The 19,499-nt window shown below is 48.8% G+C and overlaps 1 protein-coding gene across 2 annotated transcripts in view; it reads left to right on the forward strand.

The window, feature by feature from the left end:
• Nucleotides 1-19,499, forward strand: part of LOC120995071 (complement decay-accelerating factor-like) — a 172,584-nt gene that overhangs the window by 61,194 nt on the left and 91,891 nt on the right. For both annotated transcript variants that reach the window (XM_040424054.1, XM_040424055.1), the window contains exons 6-8: nt 3,234-3,313; nt 13,672-13,851; nt 16,556-16,738. In XM_040424054.1, the coding sequence (XP_040279988.1) occupies nt 3,234-3,313; nt 13,672-13,851; nt 16,556-16,738 (443 nt within the window). The remainder of the gene's footprint in view (nt 1-3,233; nt 3,314-13,671; nt 13,852-16,555; nt 16,739-19,499) is intronic.

The raw sequence follows: 19,499 nt of genomic DNA on the forward strand, positions 1-19,499 counted from the left end.
TGCTCAAGAAGTCATACATAATCCATATGATAGGAATAAAAACTACAGGTCACTCACAAAGAGAGCACATACACAGCCCTGTATATTAAATATTCAGAATTGGTGTCAGAATCTTGTGATGTAAAGAAAATATTTACTTTTTGAAAGTATTTATGTTAAATATTAAAGGGGCTGTGCAGGCAATACATATTGATGACCTATCGTCAGGATGGGTCATCAATATCTGATAGGCGGGGATCCAACACCCGGCACCCCCACTTATCAGCTGTCTGAAGAGGAGGCAGCACTGCTTGCTCTTCATTATACTGTCTCGGAAGTTTCGGCGGTGCAATGTAATGACAAGTACTCTCTCCATCGACTTGAACACTATGCCACCGTTCCACAGAAGACGATGCATAGTGTAGTGAAGAGGAAGCAGCACTCGCATGGAGCGTCACTTCCTCTTCAAACAGCTGATCGCTGAGGTTGTCGGATCCCCGCCGATCAGATTTTGATGACCCATCCTGACGATAGGCCATCAATATGTATGGCCTGCACAACCCCTTTAAAGCATAAGAAAAATGTCATAAATTTGGCATCGTACTGAACCATGAATAAAGATTTTATGTCATTTTTTTACCAACCAGTGAATGCTGTAAAAATGTAACCCATAAAGCAGTGGCAGAATTGTGGGCTTGTTTTCTATTCCTCCCGCTTCCCACATCATAAAGAATATTAAAAAGTGTCATTAGAAAGTACAACTTCTCCCACAACAAACCCTCATACGGTTGTGTGCACAATAAATGAAAAAAATTTTCATGCAGGGAGTAAAAAATTAACTGTTTGGGAAGTGGGGACTTTTCATGTACAGTAGATAAAAGGCTACCTTGAGAACAAAATGTAATAAATGTTTTTTTCATCCTGTTCTAACTGTTCTTTATTTTGTATTTAACCCGTGGGAACTGTGACTTAAATCCCAGTGCTGTACAGCTACAGCCCGCCCGATCAGCGGCAGGGGTCTGGCAGTCACTGATAGCCGGGCCCCTGTTAAATGTATCGGCATTGGTGAAAACAATGATGCTGGTGCATTAACCCTCACTATGCCGCGGTCAACACTGACCGCAGCACGTGCGATATTCTTGTCTGGTTCCGGCGCTGCAGCGACTGGAGCCCGATGCCTGGGAAGGCAGCCTGATGCCTTTCATAGGTATTGTGCTGCCTTCCATGTAAGCTTGTACCCAAACCCCTGGGTCTCACAGGCAAGCAGGCTGTAAGTGTTAAGGGCTCATGCACACGACAGTATTTTGCGTTCCGTATACGCACCGTATTTTGATTCCGTATACATTCGTATACGGAACCATTCATTTCAATGGGTCAGCAAAAGATGCGGACAGCACTCTGTGTGCTGTCCGCATCCGTTGCTCCCTTCCGTGACCCCGCAAAAATTGACATGTCCTATTCTTGTCTGTTTTGCGGACAAGAATAGGCATCTCTATAATGGGCCTCCTATTCCGTTTCGCAAATTGCGGAAGGCACACGGCGGCATCCGTTTTTTGTGGATTGCAAAAAACGGCACGGTCGTGTGCATGAGCCCTTAGGCTACTTTCACACTGGCATTTCTGGGTCCGCTTGTGAGATCCGTTTTAGGGCTCTCACAAGCGGCCCAAAACGGATCAGTTCAATCCCAATGCATTCTGAATGGATAAGGATCCGCTCAGAATGCATCAGTTTGGCTCCGTTCCGCCTCCTATAGGCTGACATCAAAACGCAGCTTGCAGCGTTTTGATGTCCGCCTGACGATGCGGAGCCAAACGGATCCGTCCTGACTTACAATGTAAGTCAATGGGGACGGATCCGTTTTCACTGACACAATATGGTGCAATTGAAAACTGATCCGTCCCCCATTGACTTTCAATGTAAGTCAGGACGGATCCGTTTTGACTTAGACTTTTTTTTTTAAGAATAATGCAAACAGATCCGTTCTGAACGGATACAAGCGTTTGCATTATCGGTGCAGATCCGTCTGTGCAGATACAAGACGGATCCGCACCGTATGCAGGTGTGAAAGTAGCCTTAGGCTACTTTCACACTAGCGTTCGGGGCTCCGCTTGTGAGTTCCGTTTGAAGGCTCTCACAAGCGGCCCCGAACGGATCCGTCCAGCCCTAATGCATTCTGAGTGGATGCGGATCCGCTCAGAATGCTTCAGTCTGGCTCCGTTTGTCCTCCGCTCCGCTCAGCAGACTGACACCTGAACGCTGCTTGCAGCGTTCGGGTGTCCGCCTGGCCGTGCGGAGGCAAACGGATCCGTCCAGACTTACAATGTAAGTCAATGGGGACGGATCCGTTTGAAGTTGACACAGTATGGCTCAATTTTCAAACGGATCCGTCCCCCATTGACTTTCAATGTAAAGTCAAAACGGATCCGTTTGCATTATCATGAACAAAAAAAAAAAATGATATTTTTTTTTTTTTTTGTTCATGGTAATGCAAACGGATCCGTTCTGAACGGATCTAAGCGTTTGCATTATAGGTGCGGATCCGTCTGTGCAGATACCAGACGGATCCGCACCTAACGCAGGTGTGAAAGTAGCATGAAGTACAAAGTGTCACGACTCGAGAAAACAATCTCCGAATGCCTTGGATAAGAAAACGCTTTCCAAAGTTACCACAAAATGTGACACGTCAGATTTGCAGAAATCGGCCTTGGATTTAAGGTGAAAGTGGCTCAGTCCTGAAGGGGTTTAAATACATGAGCATATTTCATTTAGTTGCATCTATTTGCTTCTTCACTCGATAAAAGATCTTTTGGCCACCTGCACGCATTGCGGAATCCGATGCAGAAAAACCGCAGTGTAGTTCAGTACCAGCAAAGTGTATGAGATTACACAAATCTCATGTACACTTCGCAGATTGTTTCCATGCGGAAATTGACCAGCATTGCGTATTTCCCAATCTGCAGCATGTCATTTAGGTTTTAGCTGTAGATTTCACCTTTTTCAATGGAAGGGTGAGAGATGCGGCAAAACCACATATAATCGTCAGCAATATCCACAAAAAAGAAATTGTGGATTTTGATGTGGACATGCTCCAGAAATTCACATAAATCCGCCCTGAAATTTGTGTGGATCTTATGTGCGTTCATCCGCACTCGTGTGCGGCTTTCCTGTAGTTACTGTTCGTTTTATGAAAGAAAATGTCTGAACTTTCTTCCCCTGACAAATCTTACTTGCTGTGTTTGTTCTTGTATCTTTAGTTATCAAACGTTAAGCAGAAGAAATTATCGAGATTGCCAAGCAGATGGAACATGGAGCAATGTTCTCCCTGCATGTGAAGGTAATCTAAGCAGTGAAATGAATTTTATTGTAAGGAAATCCGATGATCAAGCTTAACATTAAAACCACTGACGCTGAAGGCGATCACATTGATTGCCTGACACTGGCAGCTATGAAGGGATGGGAAATATGTAAGGATGTGTAGTGTAAGGATCTGAAGGACTGGTCAGAGCATCTCCAAAACTGCAGGTCTTGTGGGAAGTTCAAGGTATGCATTTTTTAAGATCTACCAAAAGTGGTCGAAGGAAGGACTAAAGATGAACTGCTGACAGGGTCGTGGGTGTCCAAAGCTTCATTGATGCTTTTAGGGATCAAAGGTTTAAACAGTTCTCTCTGATCTCACAAAAGAACTGCTATAGCGCAAATTGCTGAAAAAGTCAGTGCTGGCTATGAGAGGCATGCCTCCCAGCTCACTGCATAGCCGCAGACCTGTCCAAATGCCCATGCTGACTCCTGTCCACTACCGAAAGTGCATGTAATGGACACTGGAGTATCAGAATTGGACCGTGGAGCAATGAAAAAGGTGGGCATCTCTTTAGAATCAAATTTTCTTTTGCATCACATGGATGGTCAGGTGTGTGTGTCGCTCACTTACGGAAGTGATGGCACCAGGATGCACTATGGGAAGAAGGCAAGAGGCATTGTGTTGCTGTGGGAAAGCTTGGCTCCTAGTATCAATGTGGATTTTACTTTGACTGGTACCCCCCCCCCCCCCCCCCCTACCTAAACATTGTTGCAGGACAGGTACACCTCTTCATGGTACCAGTATTTCCTAATTGCAGTGAACTCTTTCAGCAGGATTATATGCCCTGTCAGATTGCATAGGTTGTTCAGGAATTGCTAGGAACATGACGGGAAGAGTTCAGTGTGCTGATTTGGAGTATCATACATCCGATCCATGGAGGTCCCACCTCGCAACTTACAGGATTTAAAGGATTTGCTGCTAGTATCTTGGTACCAGATGCAATGGGACAACTTAAGATGTCTTGTGGGAAGTCCATACTGGGTCATAGTTTTTATGACCGTAGAAGGGTGAGCTGCACAGTATCAAGCAGCCGGTTATAATGTTATGACTGATTGGTCTATATGTCATCTAGAAGTTGGCAGTCTGCCTAAATATATGTGTTAAAGGGTTGACTGATGTATAAAAAAACACATCCATATGTCAACATTTAAAAAAACTCAAATTGTCTGAGAGGTTTCTGTAGCATGTTATCACTTCTCTCTAAACTGCCTCATCAGCCACTGGGGATCACTTCACCAGTCAGGCCCACACTACACGTGCTCTTAAAGGATAACTGTCACACTTAGACCCTAATTTCAATTTTCATATACCGTATTTTTCACCCCATAAGACGCACTTTTTCTCCCCCCAAAATGGGGGGAAAATGCCCCTGCGTCTTATGGGGCGAATGCTGTCAGTTTTACATCGCAAGCTGCGATGTACGAGCGATCGGGGAGGGACTGGGAGGAGGAGCTGGGGGCCGGCAATAGCGGCGGGGGCGGTGCAGTCAGTGTAGTATATCCCCGCCGCTCCGGTATACTAATATAAAATGTCTTAATCAATTAATAGTTATTAAACATGCCCCCCAACTCCTAATAGTACCTTACATCCTAACCGCTTTAGTAGAATGCAGGCAGGCCGGGCGGGCGGCATCGTAACTCCCTGATGTCACGTGCCTGCGCCGCCTACTTTATGAATGAAGCAGGCGGCGCAGGCAAGTGACGTCACTGATGGACGCGCCGGCCTGCCTGCCGGCATTCTACAGAAGCTGTTAGGATGTAAGGTACTATTAGGAGTGAGGGGACATGTTTAATAACTATTAATTGAATAAGACATTTTATATTAGTATACTGGAGCGGCGGGGATCTATGGATGACATTTTTATGGGGGACATCTGTGGATGGCACAGTTATGGGCTGGGGGGGTCTGTGGATGGCACTGTTATGGGCTGGGGGGGGTCTGTGGATGGCACTGTTATGGGCTGGGGGGGTCTGTGGATAGCACATATATAAAAGTGCCATCCACAGATCCCCCCCCCCCCCCTGTAACAGTGCCAGCCACAGATCCCCCCCCCCCCCCTGTAACAGTGCAAGCCACAACCCCCCCCCCCCCCCACCATAACGGTGTCCGTCACAGATCCCTCAATAACAGTGTCCGTCATCCACAGATCCCCCCATAACAGTGTCCGTCATCCACAGATCCCCCCCATAACAGTGTCCGTCATCCACAGATCCCCCCCATAACAGTGTCCGTCATCCACAGAGCCCCCCCATAACAGTGTCCGTCATCCACAGATCCCCCCCATAACAGTGTCCGTCATCCACAGATCCCCCCCATAACAGTGTCCGTCATCCACAGATCCCCCCCATAACAGTGTCCGTCATCCACAGATCCCCCCCATAACAGTGTCCGTCATCCACAGATCCCTCATAAGTGTCCGTCATCCACAGATCCCCCCATAACAGTGTCCGTCATCCACAGATCCCCCCATAACAGTGTCCGTCATCCACAGATCCCCCCATAACAGTGTCCGTCATCCACAGATCCCCCCCATAACAGTGTCCGTCATCCACAGATCCCCCATAAGTGTCCGTCATCTACAGATCCCCCATAAGTGTCCGTCATCCACAGATCCCCCCCATAAGTGTCCGTCATCCACAGATCCCCCCCATAAGTGTCCGTCATCCACAGATCCCCCCCATAAGTGTCCGTCATCCACAGATCCCCCCCATAAGTGTCCGTCATCCACAGATCCCCCCCATAAGTGTCCGTCATCCACAGATCCCCCCCCATAACTGTGTCCGTCATCCACAGATCCCCCCCCATAACTGTGTCCGTCATCCACAGATCCCCCCCCCATAACTGTGTCCGTCATCCACAGATCCCCCCCCCATAACTGTGTCCGTCATCCACAGATCCCCCCCCATAACTGTGTCCGTCATCCACAGATCCCCCCCCATAACTGTGTCCGTCATCCACAGATCCCCCCCCATAACTGTGTCCGTCATCCACAGATCCCCCCCATAACTGTGTCCGTCATCCACAGATCCCCCCCATAACAGTGTCCGTCATCCACAGATCCCCCCATAACAGTGTCCGTCATCCACAGATCCCCCCATAACAGTGTCCGTCATCCACAGATCCCCCCATAACAGTGTCCGTCATCCACAGATCCCCCCATAACAGTGTCCGTCATCTACAGATCCCCCATAAGTGTCCGTCATCCACAGATCCCCCCCCATAAGTGTCCGTCATCCACAGATCCCCCCCATAACTGTGTCCGTCATCCACAGATCCCCCCATAACTGTGTCCGTCATCCACAGATCCCCCCCCCATAACTGTGTCCGTCATCCACAGATCCCCCCCCATAACTGTGTCCGTCATCCACAGATCCCCCCCCCCCCATAACTGTGTCCGTCATCCACAGATCCCCCCCCCATAACTGTGTCCGTCATCCACAGATCCCCCCCCCCCATAACTGTGTCCGTCATCCACAGATCCCCCCCCCCCATAACTGTGTCCGTCATCCACAGATCCCCCCCATAACTGTGTCCGTCATCCACAGATCCCCCCCATAACTTCAAACCCACCAAAAGCACACCTTTTGGTTAAAAATATTTTTTTTCCTCCCCAAAAACCTAGGTGCGTCTTATGGGCTGGTACGTCTTATAGGGCGAAAAATACGGTATGTAGTTACTAATAGCATGATATTCCGGAATCCGTTACTATTAGACTGACTTACCCCATATTTAATAAGATTCAGCCCTCAGCAACCAGTCTGCATAAAACTGCAATTTCACTATTCAGTTAAGATGGCCGCCACTGCCCTCACCCTGAGGCTAATTCCGCCTGCCCTCACTAGCCAGTAACAAAGCCCCCCAAAAGTGTCAGTAACCAGAGCCCTCCCCCCCCCAAAGGGTTAATCTCCTGCAGCACAAAGGGGTCCTCTTACCACATGTTGCTTTCATTTATACACTGAGCAGATGGCAGATCTCCCTTCCCTGGTCTGCGCTGCTTCAACTCTGCATTCTCCAGCTCTGCTAAGTGAGGGGGCGTCTGCCAAGCGCAGGGACAGGGTGAAGTGCACACAGCCCAGGCACTGTTATCAGCTGCTGGGGAGGACCTGGCTTTAATAATTTACTTAGTCCCTGGCTGTCAGTAATCTGACCTTGCACGCAGCCTGCTTCTGCGTCCTCCCTCCTTCAACAGATAGATGGACCATGCCTAGCAACCCTATTTTAAGCACAGGTAAAAGTAGGCAGTACAGGGAACAAAACTGTGGAATTAAGGGGTAATTGAACACACAGTGAAAAGTTGAAATGGGGTCACCAAGGAGATATTATTCACCACAATCCAATACTCCAAAAAAAAAATATATGCGACAGTTATACTTTAATGACCCAGCTTGTACTGCACATATCTTAGTTTATCGTTGATTTCAGTGGGCGCTGTGTAATGATGCATTGTCCCTACAGTGTTAAAAGGGTTGTGCCAAGTTTTTAAGTTGTCCCCTGTCCACAAGATAATTAATATTTCTCGCCCATTACATTGGGGGACACAGACCATGGGTATAGCTTAGGCCATTACTAGGAGGACACACTATGCAAATAATAAAAAACGGCTCCTCCTCCACTGGCTATACCCCCATGCTCCAACAGGAGGACCTCAGTTTTAGCTTCGTGTCTGATAAGGAGGTGACACTCCTGCAGGGTTGTCCCTGTAGTTTTTTTCTTCTCCTGTTTGTTTTTTTCTAAATAGAGGACGCAGGGTCGCATGGTGCGTCCCTGGTCTCTCAGTGGAGCGAGCGCCGGGGTTGAATGGCCATCCCCGGCTACCTCCCTTCCCCCCCAGAAGATAAGTGGAACCGGGCTCGACCTGCAGCTCCGGTGGCCTACCAGATCCGGGGTCACCTAGTCGTGCCCTCTATCCAGTGCACTGCCACTCCTTGTGCCAGATGACTGAAGAGGTGACCCCCTGCTGGTCCGGTACAAAGGGTGAAGACTGCAGGTCTCAGATAAGTACTTCGGCTCTCCTGCAAGCTCCCCCTCCCACCCCATGCTTACACTGTGACTCGGTTCTTTAGGGGTTTCCTGTGTATCTGGGAGGGCCGGCTGGTTGAGAGGGAGGAGGGATTCCTTCTTGTTCCCTGCATTCTGGCGGTGGGCACCATTTTCGGAGCTGGGGGTCTGCCTTTTTTCATAGTTCCCGCGCGGAAAAAGGTTTTTTTTGCGCGATCTGTGACGTGACTGGGGGGCGGAGCCTATTGCGTCAGTCCCGGCGCTTCCGCTTTGCCTCAGCGCCTCTCTACGCTTGAATGCTACTCCAGCTCCTCACAGGTCACGGTAGGACAGACAGTGTTCCGCAAAGCTGTAGGAGACCCTGACTCCGGGATTGCCGCCATCATGCCAAGACCTGGGGCCCCCCAAAAATCTAAAGCTACACTTCAGGTCCCACTGGGATCCTGTAAGGTCTGCTGCTTGCCACTATCTGTTACAGGCTCCTGTGACTCTTGCCTTGCCTCGGGACAGGATCATCCACCTCCTCTTCCCCCTCTGCCATAGCTAGGGCGGCCGTGGACTTGGCCCAAGTCTCGCGCGAGGCCATGGCCTTTATGGAACGCATGGCGGCCACTGATCCACCGCCTGTGGTTAGCACCGCTCCACCTCCCGGTGCCCCCCACAGAGGACGCTCGACCATTAAGAGGCAGCGTACGCAGCAGCATCCCTCCTCGGATGACTCTGCTTCCCCCCCCCCTCGCCTGGAGGCGTGTTCAGCCTCTCCCTCTCGCAGGGATTACAGGTCTGAAGGGGAAAGGTCCGGCTCGGACGAGGACACTGAGCCGGAACCCTCACCTAAGCTCTCCACCATGGTGGCAGACTTGGTCACGGCGGTACGTGACACCTTTGACATCCAGGGGGAACCACCTCCTACTAGTAGCCAGGAATTCCCCCTCTTCCATTCCAGAAAACCGTAGGCAGTCACATTCCCCATTCATGGCGAGTTTGCCAAGGTCCTTTCTAAGGCTTGGGAACGCCCTAATCACCGTTTTTCTGCTATGAGGCGTATGGATACTCTTTATCCTTTCCCGGCAGATAACGTGCAGCAGTGGTCTTCTCCTCCTAAGGTCGACCCGCCGGTGGCCAGATTAGCTAAGAATACGGCAATACCAATCCTGGACGGGTCCTCCCTACAGGACAACATTGACAGGCGTTTGGACGCTCTTTCCAAAGCCATATTCTCTCTGGCGGGCACAGGTCTGCGGCCCGCGTTCGCCTCGACCTGGGTAGCCAGGGCACTTTCGGTGTGGTTGCAGCGCCATCATCAGGACCTCGCGGAGCAGGATGCCTCTGCAGACACCCTAAACTTCATCCTCCAGATGTCCCAGGCGACAACATTCCTCTGTGAGGCCTCATTGGACGTCAGCACTCTCTTTGCGCGGATTTCGGCCCTCTCGGTCACGCGGTGCAGGGAGGTCTGGTTGAAGGTCTGGGACGCCGACTCTTCCTCGAAGCGCTCCCTCACTAACCTCCCCTTTGCGGGCTCCAGGCTCTTCGGTGCTAATCTCTGACGCTACGGGGGGTAAGAGTACACACCTGCCCCAATCTAGATCCAAGCGCGCCTTCAGAGCTTGCCCCTCTGGCTCTAGAAACCAGTCCTTTCGGCGCTTCTCCTCCTCCAGGTCTGCGACAGCCCCCTCCTCCGGCGGCTCTCAGGACTCCCGCAAGAAGCCTTCCTTTAAGCCTCAACCTTCCTGGTGCCCGCAGGCACAGTTCCAGGGGAGTTCTGCCCGCCCCGCGGTTCCCAAGAAGTCCTCAGCCTGAAGGGGCGCCCCCACCGCTTGCTTTCCTTTCAGCATGTCTGGAGGGCTCGCGTATAAGACGCCTGGGCCCTGGAAATTGTAACTTCCGGTTACAAGATAGAATTTTCCAGACCTTGGAACGTTTCTTTCCTCAAAGAAGGAGGGATCAGTGCGTCCGGTCCTGGACCTGAAGCTGTTAAACAAGTCCCTGCGGGTGCGGAGGTTCCGGATGGAAACCCTCCACTCAGTTATTGCTTCTCTTCTTCCAGGGGAGTTCCTCGCGTCGGTGGACATCCGGGACGCCTATCTGCATGTCCCTATCGCAGAATCGCACCACAGGTTCCTGCGCTTCGCCATTGGCGACCGTCATTACCAGTTTGCCGCCCTTCCCTTTGGGCTGGCGACGGCCCCGCGGGTATACAAAGATCTTGGCGCCGATCATGGCGCTTCTCCGTACCAGGGGCATATCTCTGCTTACCTACCTGGACGACATTCTGATAAAGACTCCCTCTCGTCCCCAGGCCGAAGACAGCGTCAGGATCACTGTTCAGACTCTGCAACAGTTCGGCTGGCTGATCAACTTCCCGAAGTCCTCTCTCCAACCTTCCCAGAGGGTGACCTTCCTGGGGATGATTATGGACACTACTGCAGCCCGGGTATTCCTACCGGATTGCAAGTTCTCACGGATACGGGAGTCTGTGTCTCGCCATCTGCATTCCCCGTGTCTCTCCATCCGGGAGTGCATGCAAGTTCTGGGGCTTATAGTGGCCTCCTTCATGGCAGTCCGCCTTGCCCAGTTTCACACTCTGCCTCTGCAGCAGGCTATCCTGTCTTTCTGGGACAGGACATTGAAGGGTCTGGACTCTCGGATTCGCCTTCCTCCTCGGGTTCGCATGAACCTCCCGTGGTGGCTGTCCCCTCAGAATCTGACTTCGGGGAATTCCTTCCTCCCAATCTCCTGGACAGTCGTCACCACCGATACCAGTCTCCTGGGTTGGGGCGGCGTTCTCCGGGCTCGGATGGTTCAGGGGGTGTGGTCAGAAGTGGAAGCCCGCCTTCCGATCAACATATTGGAGCTCAGAGCAATTTTCCTCTCTGTCTAATTGGACCCCCCTCCTAACGGGTCTCCCGGTAAGGATCCAGTCAGACAATGCCACAGCCGTGGCCTACATCAATCATCAGGGTGGAACCCGCAGCCGGCCGGTGATGCAGGAGGTGAAGAGGATCCTCCAGTGGGCGGAGGCTCACGTTCCAATATGGTCTGCAGTGTACATCCCAGGGGTCGAAGACTGGACGGCGGACTTTCTCAGCCGCAACAGGGTGGAACGGGAGAGTGGTCTCTGCATCCGGATGTTTTCAAGGACGTCTGTCACCGTTGGGGCCGCCCGCACGTGGACTTGATGGCGTCCAGGCTCAACAACATGGTTCCCACGTTCCTGGCCCGAGATCGGGATCCGGAGGCGTACGGGGTGGACGCTCTGGTGTCTCCGTGGCAGGACTTCGCACTCCTCTGTGTCTTCCCACCACTGCCTCTACCCCCAAAGGTTCTTCGCAGGGTCGCGGCAGAAGGAATCCCGACCATCCTCATCGCTCCCGATTGACCTCGCCGCGCCTGGTTCTCGGAGGTCACTCGGATGCTGGCGGACGTTCCGTGGCCTCTTCCTCTCAGGGAGGACCTGCTGTCTCAAAGACCTCTCTTCCACCAGAATTTACAACTACTTTGTTTAACGGCGTGGCTGTTGAGACCACCATCTTGAAGAAGAGGGGCTTCTCGGACTCTGTCGTGAAGACCATGATCAAAGCCAGGAAACCAGCTTCCTCCCAGATATACTATCGTACCTGGAAGGCCTTTTGTGAGAAGATAGGCGTTTTTCCCCTTCATTTCTCCGTTCCGGTGGTCCTTTCCTTTCTCCAGTCGGGTCTTGAGATGGGAGTGTCCCTGATCTCTCTGAAGGGTCAGGTCTCCGCTCTGGCCATTTTCTTTCGGCGCTCTCTGGCTCTGCTAGGTCCGGTAAGGACCTTCCTGCAGGGGGGTGGTGCATTCGGTCCCTCTGTATGTCCCTCCTCTGCCCCCCTGGGATCTGAACCTGGTTCTATCTTCTCTCCAGGCGGCTCCTTTTGAGCCCCTGAGGAATATTTCCCTGAGCTTTCTCACCTGGAAGGTGGTCTTTTTTGTGGCCATCACATCTATCGGAGCTGGCCGCCCTTTCCTCTAAAGAGCCCTTTTTGGTCTTCCACAAGGACAAGGTGGTACTGCGCCCTTTCCCTTCCTTTTTGGCCAAGGTGGTTTCTGCCTTCCACTTTAATGAGGACATAGTCCTGCCATCCTTTTGCCCCGCTCCGGCGAACCCCAAGGAGCGCGCTCTCCATTCTCTGGATGTTGTCCGTGCTTTAGGGTGTACCTGTAGCTTACTGCCCCATTTCGCCGCTCTGACTCCCTTTTTGTGGTTCCCAAGGGGCCTCGTAGGTCACTGTGGCTCGGTGGATTTGGTCGACTATTGCCATGGCCTATCGCTCCCGGGGTAGGCTTCCCCCAGCGGGGGCCTCCTGGGGCTAGGCGCAATCGAGCCTCTACATCACAACTTTGTAAGGCGGCCTCCTGGTCGTCCTTACATACCTTTTTACAAAGTTCTACCAGCTGCACTCTTTGGCGTCGGCTGATGCTGCCCTAGGGCGCAAGGTATTGCAGGCTGTGGTTCCTGTTTAACCTTTGGACATTTTCCCTCTGGAGGTGCTGGTCTTCCCACCCTATGGACTGCTCTAGGACGTCCCATGGTCTGTGTCCCCCAATGGAATGGGCGAGAAAAGGAGATTTTTTTTGTGAAACTCAACTGTAAAATCTTTTTCTCGTCTTTTCCATCGGGGGACAAAGCTCCCACCCATTCTTGTCTGTTGCAGGAGGGGTTGGTTCTATTCTAGTGGGACCTTATGGTTAACGGCCCGATGGCAGTGTTCCTTGGTTCTGCTTTTCTTTAATATTTGGTTTCTGATCTCCTTCCCCTACTGCTTTTGCACGCACTGAGGTCCTCCTGTTGGAGCATGGGGGTATAGCCAGTCGAGGAGGAGCTGTTTTTTATTATTTGCATAGTGTCTCCTCCTAGTAATGGCCTAAGCTATACCCATGGTCTGTGTCCCCCAATGGAAAAGACGAGAAAAAGATTTTACAGGTGAGTTTCACAAAAAATCTCCTTTTAGCTGATTGCTGGTGGTCTGACTGCTAGGACCCTCACTAATCATGAGAAGAGGGGTCCCGTTCCCTCGTTCTGACGGAGAGGCAGGTTGTGTATATGCAATGCCACTTCATTTGTTCTCTATGTGAGTGCCAGAGATAGCTGAGCACAGCGCTTCCGTAGAGAATGATTAGAGCGCCACTGACGCTCCATCAGAAATTGATTAGGGCTAAAGCAATCGGTGGACCCACGGCATTCTGAATACAAAACCATGCCAGAAACCGATTTTTCTAGTGGAAAAAATTTGCCTTGTCAAAATATCGGAGTATTTTTATTAAATACCAAATGAAGATAGTGATTAGACATACTTTTCTTTTGTTTACAGCTGCTATCTGCGCACCACCAGAGAGCCCAGTTGATGGAACGTATAACCCCATGAAGGACGAATACACTTACTTAGATGCGGTGACTTTTACATGCAATAAAGGTTTACATATCGATGGTGAATCTACTGCATCATGCACTAGTGATGGAACATGGAGTACCGCCCCACCAAATTGCAAAGGTGAGAATTCTGTTTCTCATTATTTTTTTTATTTTTTTTCCTTCTCTCCTATTTTTTTGCTTCTGCTCTTTAAAATCTGTTTTGGGCATACTGATCCTTTTATTGAGTTACATTTTTGTTAATTTCTAAATTCATTCGCTGCGGTTAGTGAAATGCTGATCTATAAAACAAAGCAGAGGCTTCTATGTCCCACAAGATGTAATTAATATTTGTGGAGCATCCAATGGCATGAGGTGGGATACGTCCTCAGATTCATGTTCTAAAAAAGAAGCAAACTATAGTGTGAGACTGCATTACCCCATACCGTAAAAAAGACTGGGGGCATGGTTGCCTATGGACACGTCATGGGGAATCTTAGGGTGGGTTCACATCACTTTTTGCCATCCGTTTTACACCACGCTTTTCCATCCTGCAGAGTCCGGTTAAAAAAACGATACTTTTTTCACAGTAAAACTCTATGATGAACAGAGGTCACTGTGTGACGTCTGTCGGAGACATCCGTTAACATATACGTATTTTAGATGGATGGCAAAAACGTGATGTGAATCCAGCCTTTGTACAAAAATGAAATATGTACAGAGCCACGGTACTTCACCTTGTGCTAAATTGTTCTCCTGGAATCTTCAATGGAGAGCCATCATTTCACACTCCAAGGAGATCTCTATAATGTAAAGGCATATAAAACCATGTATTTGCCATTTTTATTTGGGGATAGGGGTGGTGGGATTTGCCTGGCTTATTTATGGCAAGTCTTTGTGAAAATGTGGAAGACAGGTTTTTTTTTGGTCACTTCTATGCTGTATTTGAGAATTAAACAGTTTTTAGGCCTCATGCACAGAACTGTATTTTGTATCCATGTCCGATCCGCATTTTTTGTAGATTGCACATGGACCCATTAATTTTATGGGTCTTCAAAAAAATAAAATAAACGGATGCCATCTGTGTGCTGTCCGCGTCCATGTGTCCATTCTGCAAATTGTAGAACATGTCCTTTTCTTGTCCATATTGCAGACAAGAATAGTTATTTGTAGTGATGGGAGAAAAGTGCAGATCACATGGAAGGTGTCCATATTTTGCAGATCCATAATTACGAACCACAATACGGACAGTCATGCGCAAGAGGCCTTATTGTGAGTCTTCTGTGGCAGCATGCCAACAATGCCACCAGTCAAGGGAAATTGGGGTTTACGGCTAAAATCTTTTGTCAAATTAGTTAACAAAGAAATGTCCGTTTACAACAGTAACATTAAAAATATCAAGTGAAAATTTGACTCTGAAGGGATTAGGGAATCTGTTACTAGATACAAGATTATGAATCCATCTCATATGTGAGAAGCGTGCTTGTCAGTACGATGTAATGGGCTTGGTCCTATTCCACTTTTATAGGGCCAGGTGTGAGTAAATCTTCACTCCCTGTCCCTGAAGTCTCATGGCAGCGCCTTCAGCCCACACCCTGCCAAACGCGCTGCCGCAATACTAGGTTCGGGTGTGAATACATCTTTACTGACTGTCCATGTCGCTCAAAATGGTGGCGCCGCTGCCAGGAATCAAAAGGAGCGGAGCCTCGGGAGCGACAGCACTCCCTGGTTGTACCCAGGGGCGAATTAGCATAAAATAAAGCCGATTTCTCAACAAAGAGGCCACCTATCAAAATTAGATTAGCAAGCATGTCAAGCGAGCGTCTTACATGTAAGATGGATTTATAATGATGTATCTGGTGACAGATTCCCTTTAAAGGGAATGTCACAGCCCCGAAACTAGAGTAATCGGTGTATGGTGTAAGTGATGCCGAGTCCGGTTATGTCATTTTCTATCTTCCTACTCACTTTCATTCTGACACTGTGCTCCCACAAACCAGAAGTAAAATGCATTAAGAGGACTCTTCTTTAACGCCTCTCCATTTTGTGTGTGAGCTCAGGAGTCCTCCCAATGCATTTTACTGCTGGCATGTCGGGGCAGTGTCGGAATGCAAGTGAGTATGAAGATAAAAAAAATTACGTAACATATACTCTACTTACTGGAAGTACAGGTGCAACGTTCTGTACACTCTCAAAGACAATTACCGGTATGTATCCAATAAATAATAGGGATGTGTGTGAACTATATATACCTCCATATTGCCTAATATCAAGGTTATGTTTGACCTTTTTTTCTTCCTCATTCTTCATGGCATTTCATGATATTTTATTTGGGAATCCTAAGTCTAGAATGTCATAAAATGTGACTGTCATGAAAAATGAGGAAGAAAAAAGCTCAAACAATCTTTTCCACTTAAGCATGTTATCATACATTGCCATGTTAATTTAGAACAACATGGAGGTCTATATAGTTGACAAATGTCCCTATTATTTATTGGATATATACCGGTAATTGTCTTGAGATTGGTGCTCTCGTTTGACATTTTTCCTAAAAGTGTCAATGTCTATTGCTTACCTAAGGTTTCTAGATCTATGATGTAGTTCTCATGATGAAACAGTATTACCAGGATAGGACATCCTCACTTTGCAACTGAATACCATTTACATGATCCCTTTCTTTGGAAAGAGGTGTATGATTGACCAGACAATGAGTAGAGGAGAAATTTGTTATGTGGTAGAAACCCCACCGCTGGATTTCCCTATTTGCTTTACTGTTGACTCCAGCCCTGATTTTATGCATTTGCATCAGTTGTATGATTCAAGCCTTTCTCCCAACACTTTTCTAGCTGTTAACTGTCAAGATCCAGGGCAAGTGGAACATGCAACGAGGATGTTTGGGTTCGTTGGCCCGTACACATTAAATTCTAATGTGGGATACGAGTGTAAAAGTAGCTTTGTCCTCAATGGCTCCAGTTCAATCATCTGCAATATCAACAGTCAGTGGGAACCTGGAATCCCAAAATGCCTGAGTGAGTATTTTTCTTGTAAGCTTCCCTTGTAAGGGTCCATTCACACGTCCGTTTTTTCTTTCCTGATCTGTTCCGTTTTTTGCTGTTTTTTCTTTCCTGATCTGTTCCGTTCATTTTCAATGGGTCCTGGAAAAAAACGGACTGCTCAATGTCTGATTTTTTTCTGGACCCTTTGAAAATGAATGGGTCCAGATCTGGTCCAGATCTGTTCAGCAAAAAACGGAACAGATCAGGAAAGAAACAACGGACGTGTGAATGGACCCTAAGTGTATCCACCGTGACCTTAAAAATGTCCCCTAATGTCCTGTTAGTGTCCATGTAAGGCAGTTAACAAGTTTCCTGGCTCATGTAAGCCACTGAATTATATATGAGCGGATTGATTCTTTAGCATCAAAATTCGACCCAAATCTTTCCAAAAATTTATATTCATTGGGAGATTGGGAAGGAGACAGGCAGAGAGAGGGACGGATGCAGGAAGACAGTGGGAATTCATAGGCATTCAAAGTACTTTTGATTCGGGTAGAATAGATTTGTACATGAATCTAATTTCTTTGCCGAATTTTATGAAATGTACTCATCTCTAGACTGAACTAATGATTTTCTGTTTCACATTTTACTGATGGAATGTTATAGACCTGCAAGGGTGCTCTACGGCGAGCAGTGTCAAAACCATGTTAATCAATATGCGCTACATATTGGGCAGTCGTGTCATAGAGAATATAGAGGACACAAGGGGACCACGGCACTCTATCTGAGAGTAATAGATGTCGGGTGCGCGTCTAAATGCGTTCCTGGCTCCACCTCTCGGAACTGATAGATACTGGAATAATTTATAGACAGCACTCCAGCTGTGGAGTGCTGTCTATAAATTATTCCAGTGTTATAGAGAATGAGACATCCATTGAGGAATACAGCATTTCATTCCATGTAGATATTGGCATTTAATGTATTTATTTATTCATGCCAGGCGTGTTCTCCCGAAACGTTGCGGGGAGTAGGTAGGAACAATGTCTGTCTTGGCGTTTCTCATAATGTACAGTTTTATATTGGAATGAAGTAAAGAAACAAAAGGTTTTGTACCAGCGACTTGTGAGCATGACTTCTATTGCTCACTCACATACAATATTGGCATAATGAGGTAAAAAGAACACACAAGTCTGCAAGCTTGAAAGACTGTTAGTGCTGGGTTAAGCTGAGCTCCCGATGTGGACTTGTATTTGCTGCAGGTGATTGAAGTGCTTCATATTATACAGGCCAGGTATCAGACCCCATTCGATCTCATATTGAGGACTTCTCCTGAGGATAGGTGATCAATATTAAAGGGGTTTTGCCATCTCAGACAATGGGGGCATATCGCTAGGATATGCCCCCTTTGTCTGATAGGTGCGGGTCCCACCTCTGGGACCCACACCTACAATGAGAACGGAGCGGTGAAATGAACAGAGGGGCTACTGCACATGCGCAGCCGCTCTCCATTCATTTCTTTGGGGCCGCCGAAAATAGCCGAGCACTGGCTCGGCTATTTCCGTCTGCCCCATAGAAATGAATGGGAGCGGGGGCCGTGCGGGGTGCGCTCCCATTCACTTTTATAGGAGCAGCGCTTGGTGGTGGACGGACCCCGTGAAATCCGGGGTCCTTAAGCCACAGATCTCCATGCTCCGTTCTTGTTGTAGGTGCGGGTCCCACCTCTCAGACCTGCACCTATCAGTCAATAGGGGCATATCCTAGCGATATGCCCCCATTGATATGTGATGGGAATACCCCTTTAAAGGAAATATCACAATTTTGTTTTAATTGCTGATTTAAAGTATTTATTAAATTTATATGTTTTACTTTTATTAACTTTTTGTGTTGTATATTTATTTTTTGTATTCATTTTATTGGGGCAGCCATATTCTATACAGCTGCTGTCTCAAGCTGGGAACCAACAGCTCTATAGATTGCCTTACAGCAGTTCACTGTACGTAAGAGCATAGGGTCGGGAACCGACAATATATCTAATACAGCAGTGTCTACTGAGCATGCTCCCCTCCCCCGCATGTACAGAGTGGGGGGAGATTGCGGAGCAGAGGGAGGCAGCATGTCACTCTTGGCACAGCAGGGCTCCAGATGGCGACCAAAATGGTCGCCAATGCGACTTAGAATTTACAAATGGCGACAAGACTTTTTAGTCTTGTCGCCATTTGCAACTAGACCCGCCGCCGCAGCTCTGCAGTTGAATACAGCGGCGGGGCACAGGAGATAATAGTTCTCTGCCCCGCCACCGATGTTCTTCTCAGCAGCGCAGTGGAGGGGTCTCTCCCTCCCCCCTGTGCCGCCGCCGCCAATAAGAAGAGTGAGGGAAGGAGGAGGGGAGGGGCTGTGGTCGCTGCTCCACCAATGAAGATAACTGACCTGTTAATACAAATACAGGAGACGGGTGCCGGAATCAAATAGCCGGCACCCGGCCTCTATGACAGGGAGCTGCGATCAGCGGCAGTTAACCCTTCAGGTGCGGTACCTGAGGGGTTAACTGCAGCGGATCGCAGCTCCCTGTCATAGAGGTCGGGTGCCGGCTGTATTTGTATTAACAGGTCAGTTATCTTCATTGGTGGCGCAGTGCCCCCCCCCCAACAGCCCAGTATAATAAACATTGGCGCAGTGCCAATTAGGGTTAAAAAAAAAAAATTCAAAAATTAACTCTCCTTCTCCAAAGGACCTGTGGGGACGTCACTGAGCTCATCACATGGTCCATTACCATGGTGATGGATCATGTGATGTA

The sequence above is a fragment of the Bufo bufo genome, chromosome 3 (assembly GCF_905171765.1).
Source record: "Bufo bufo chromosome 3, aBufBuf1.1, whole genome shotgun sequence".
Lineage (NCBI taxonomy): Eukaryota > Metazoa > Chordata > Amphibia > Anura > Bufonidae > Bufo > Bufo bufo.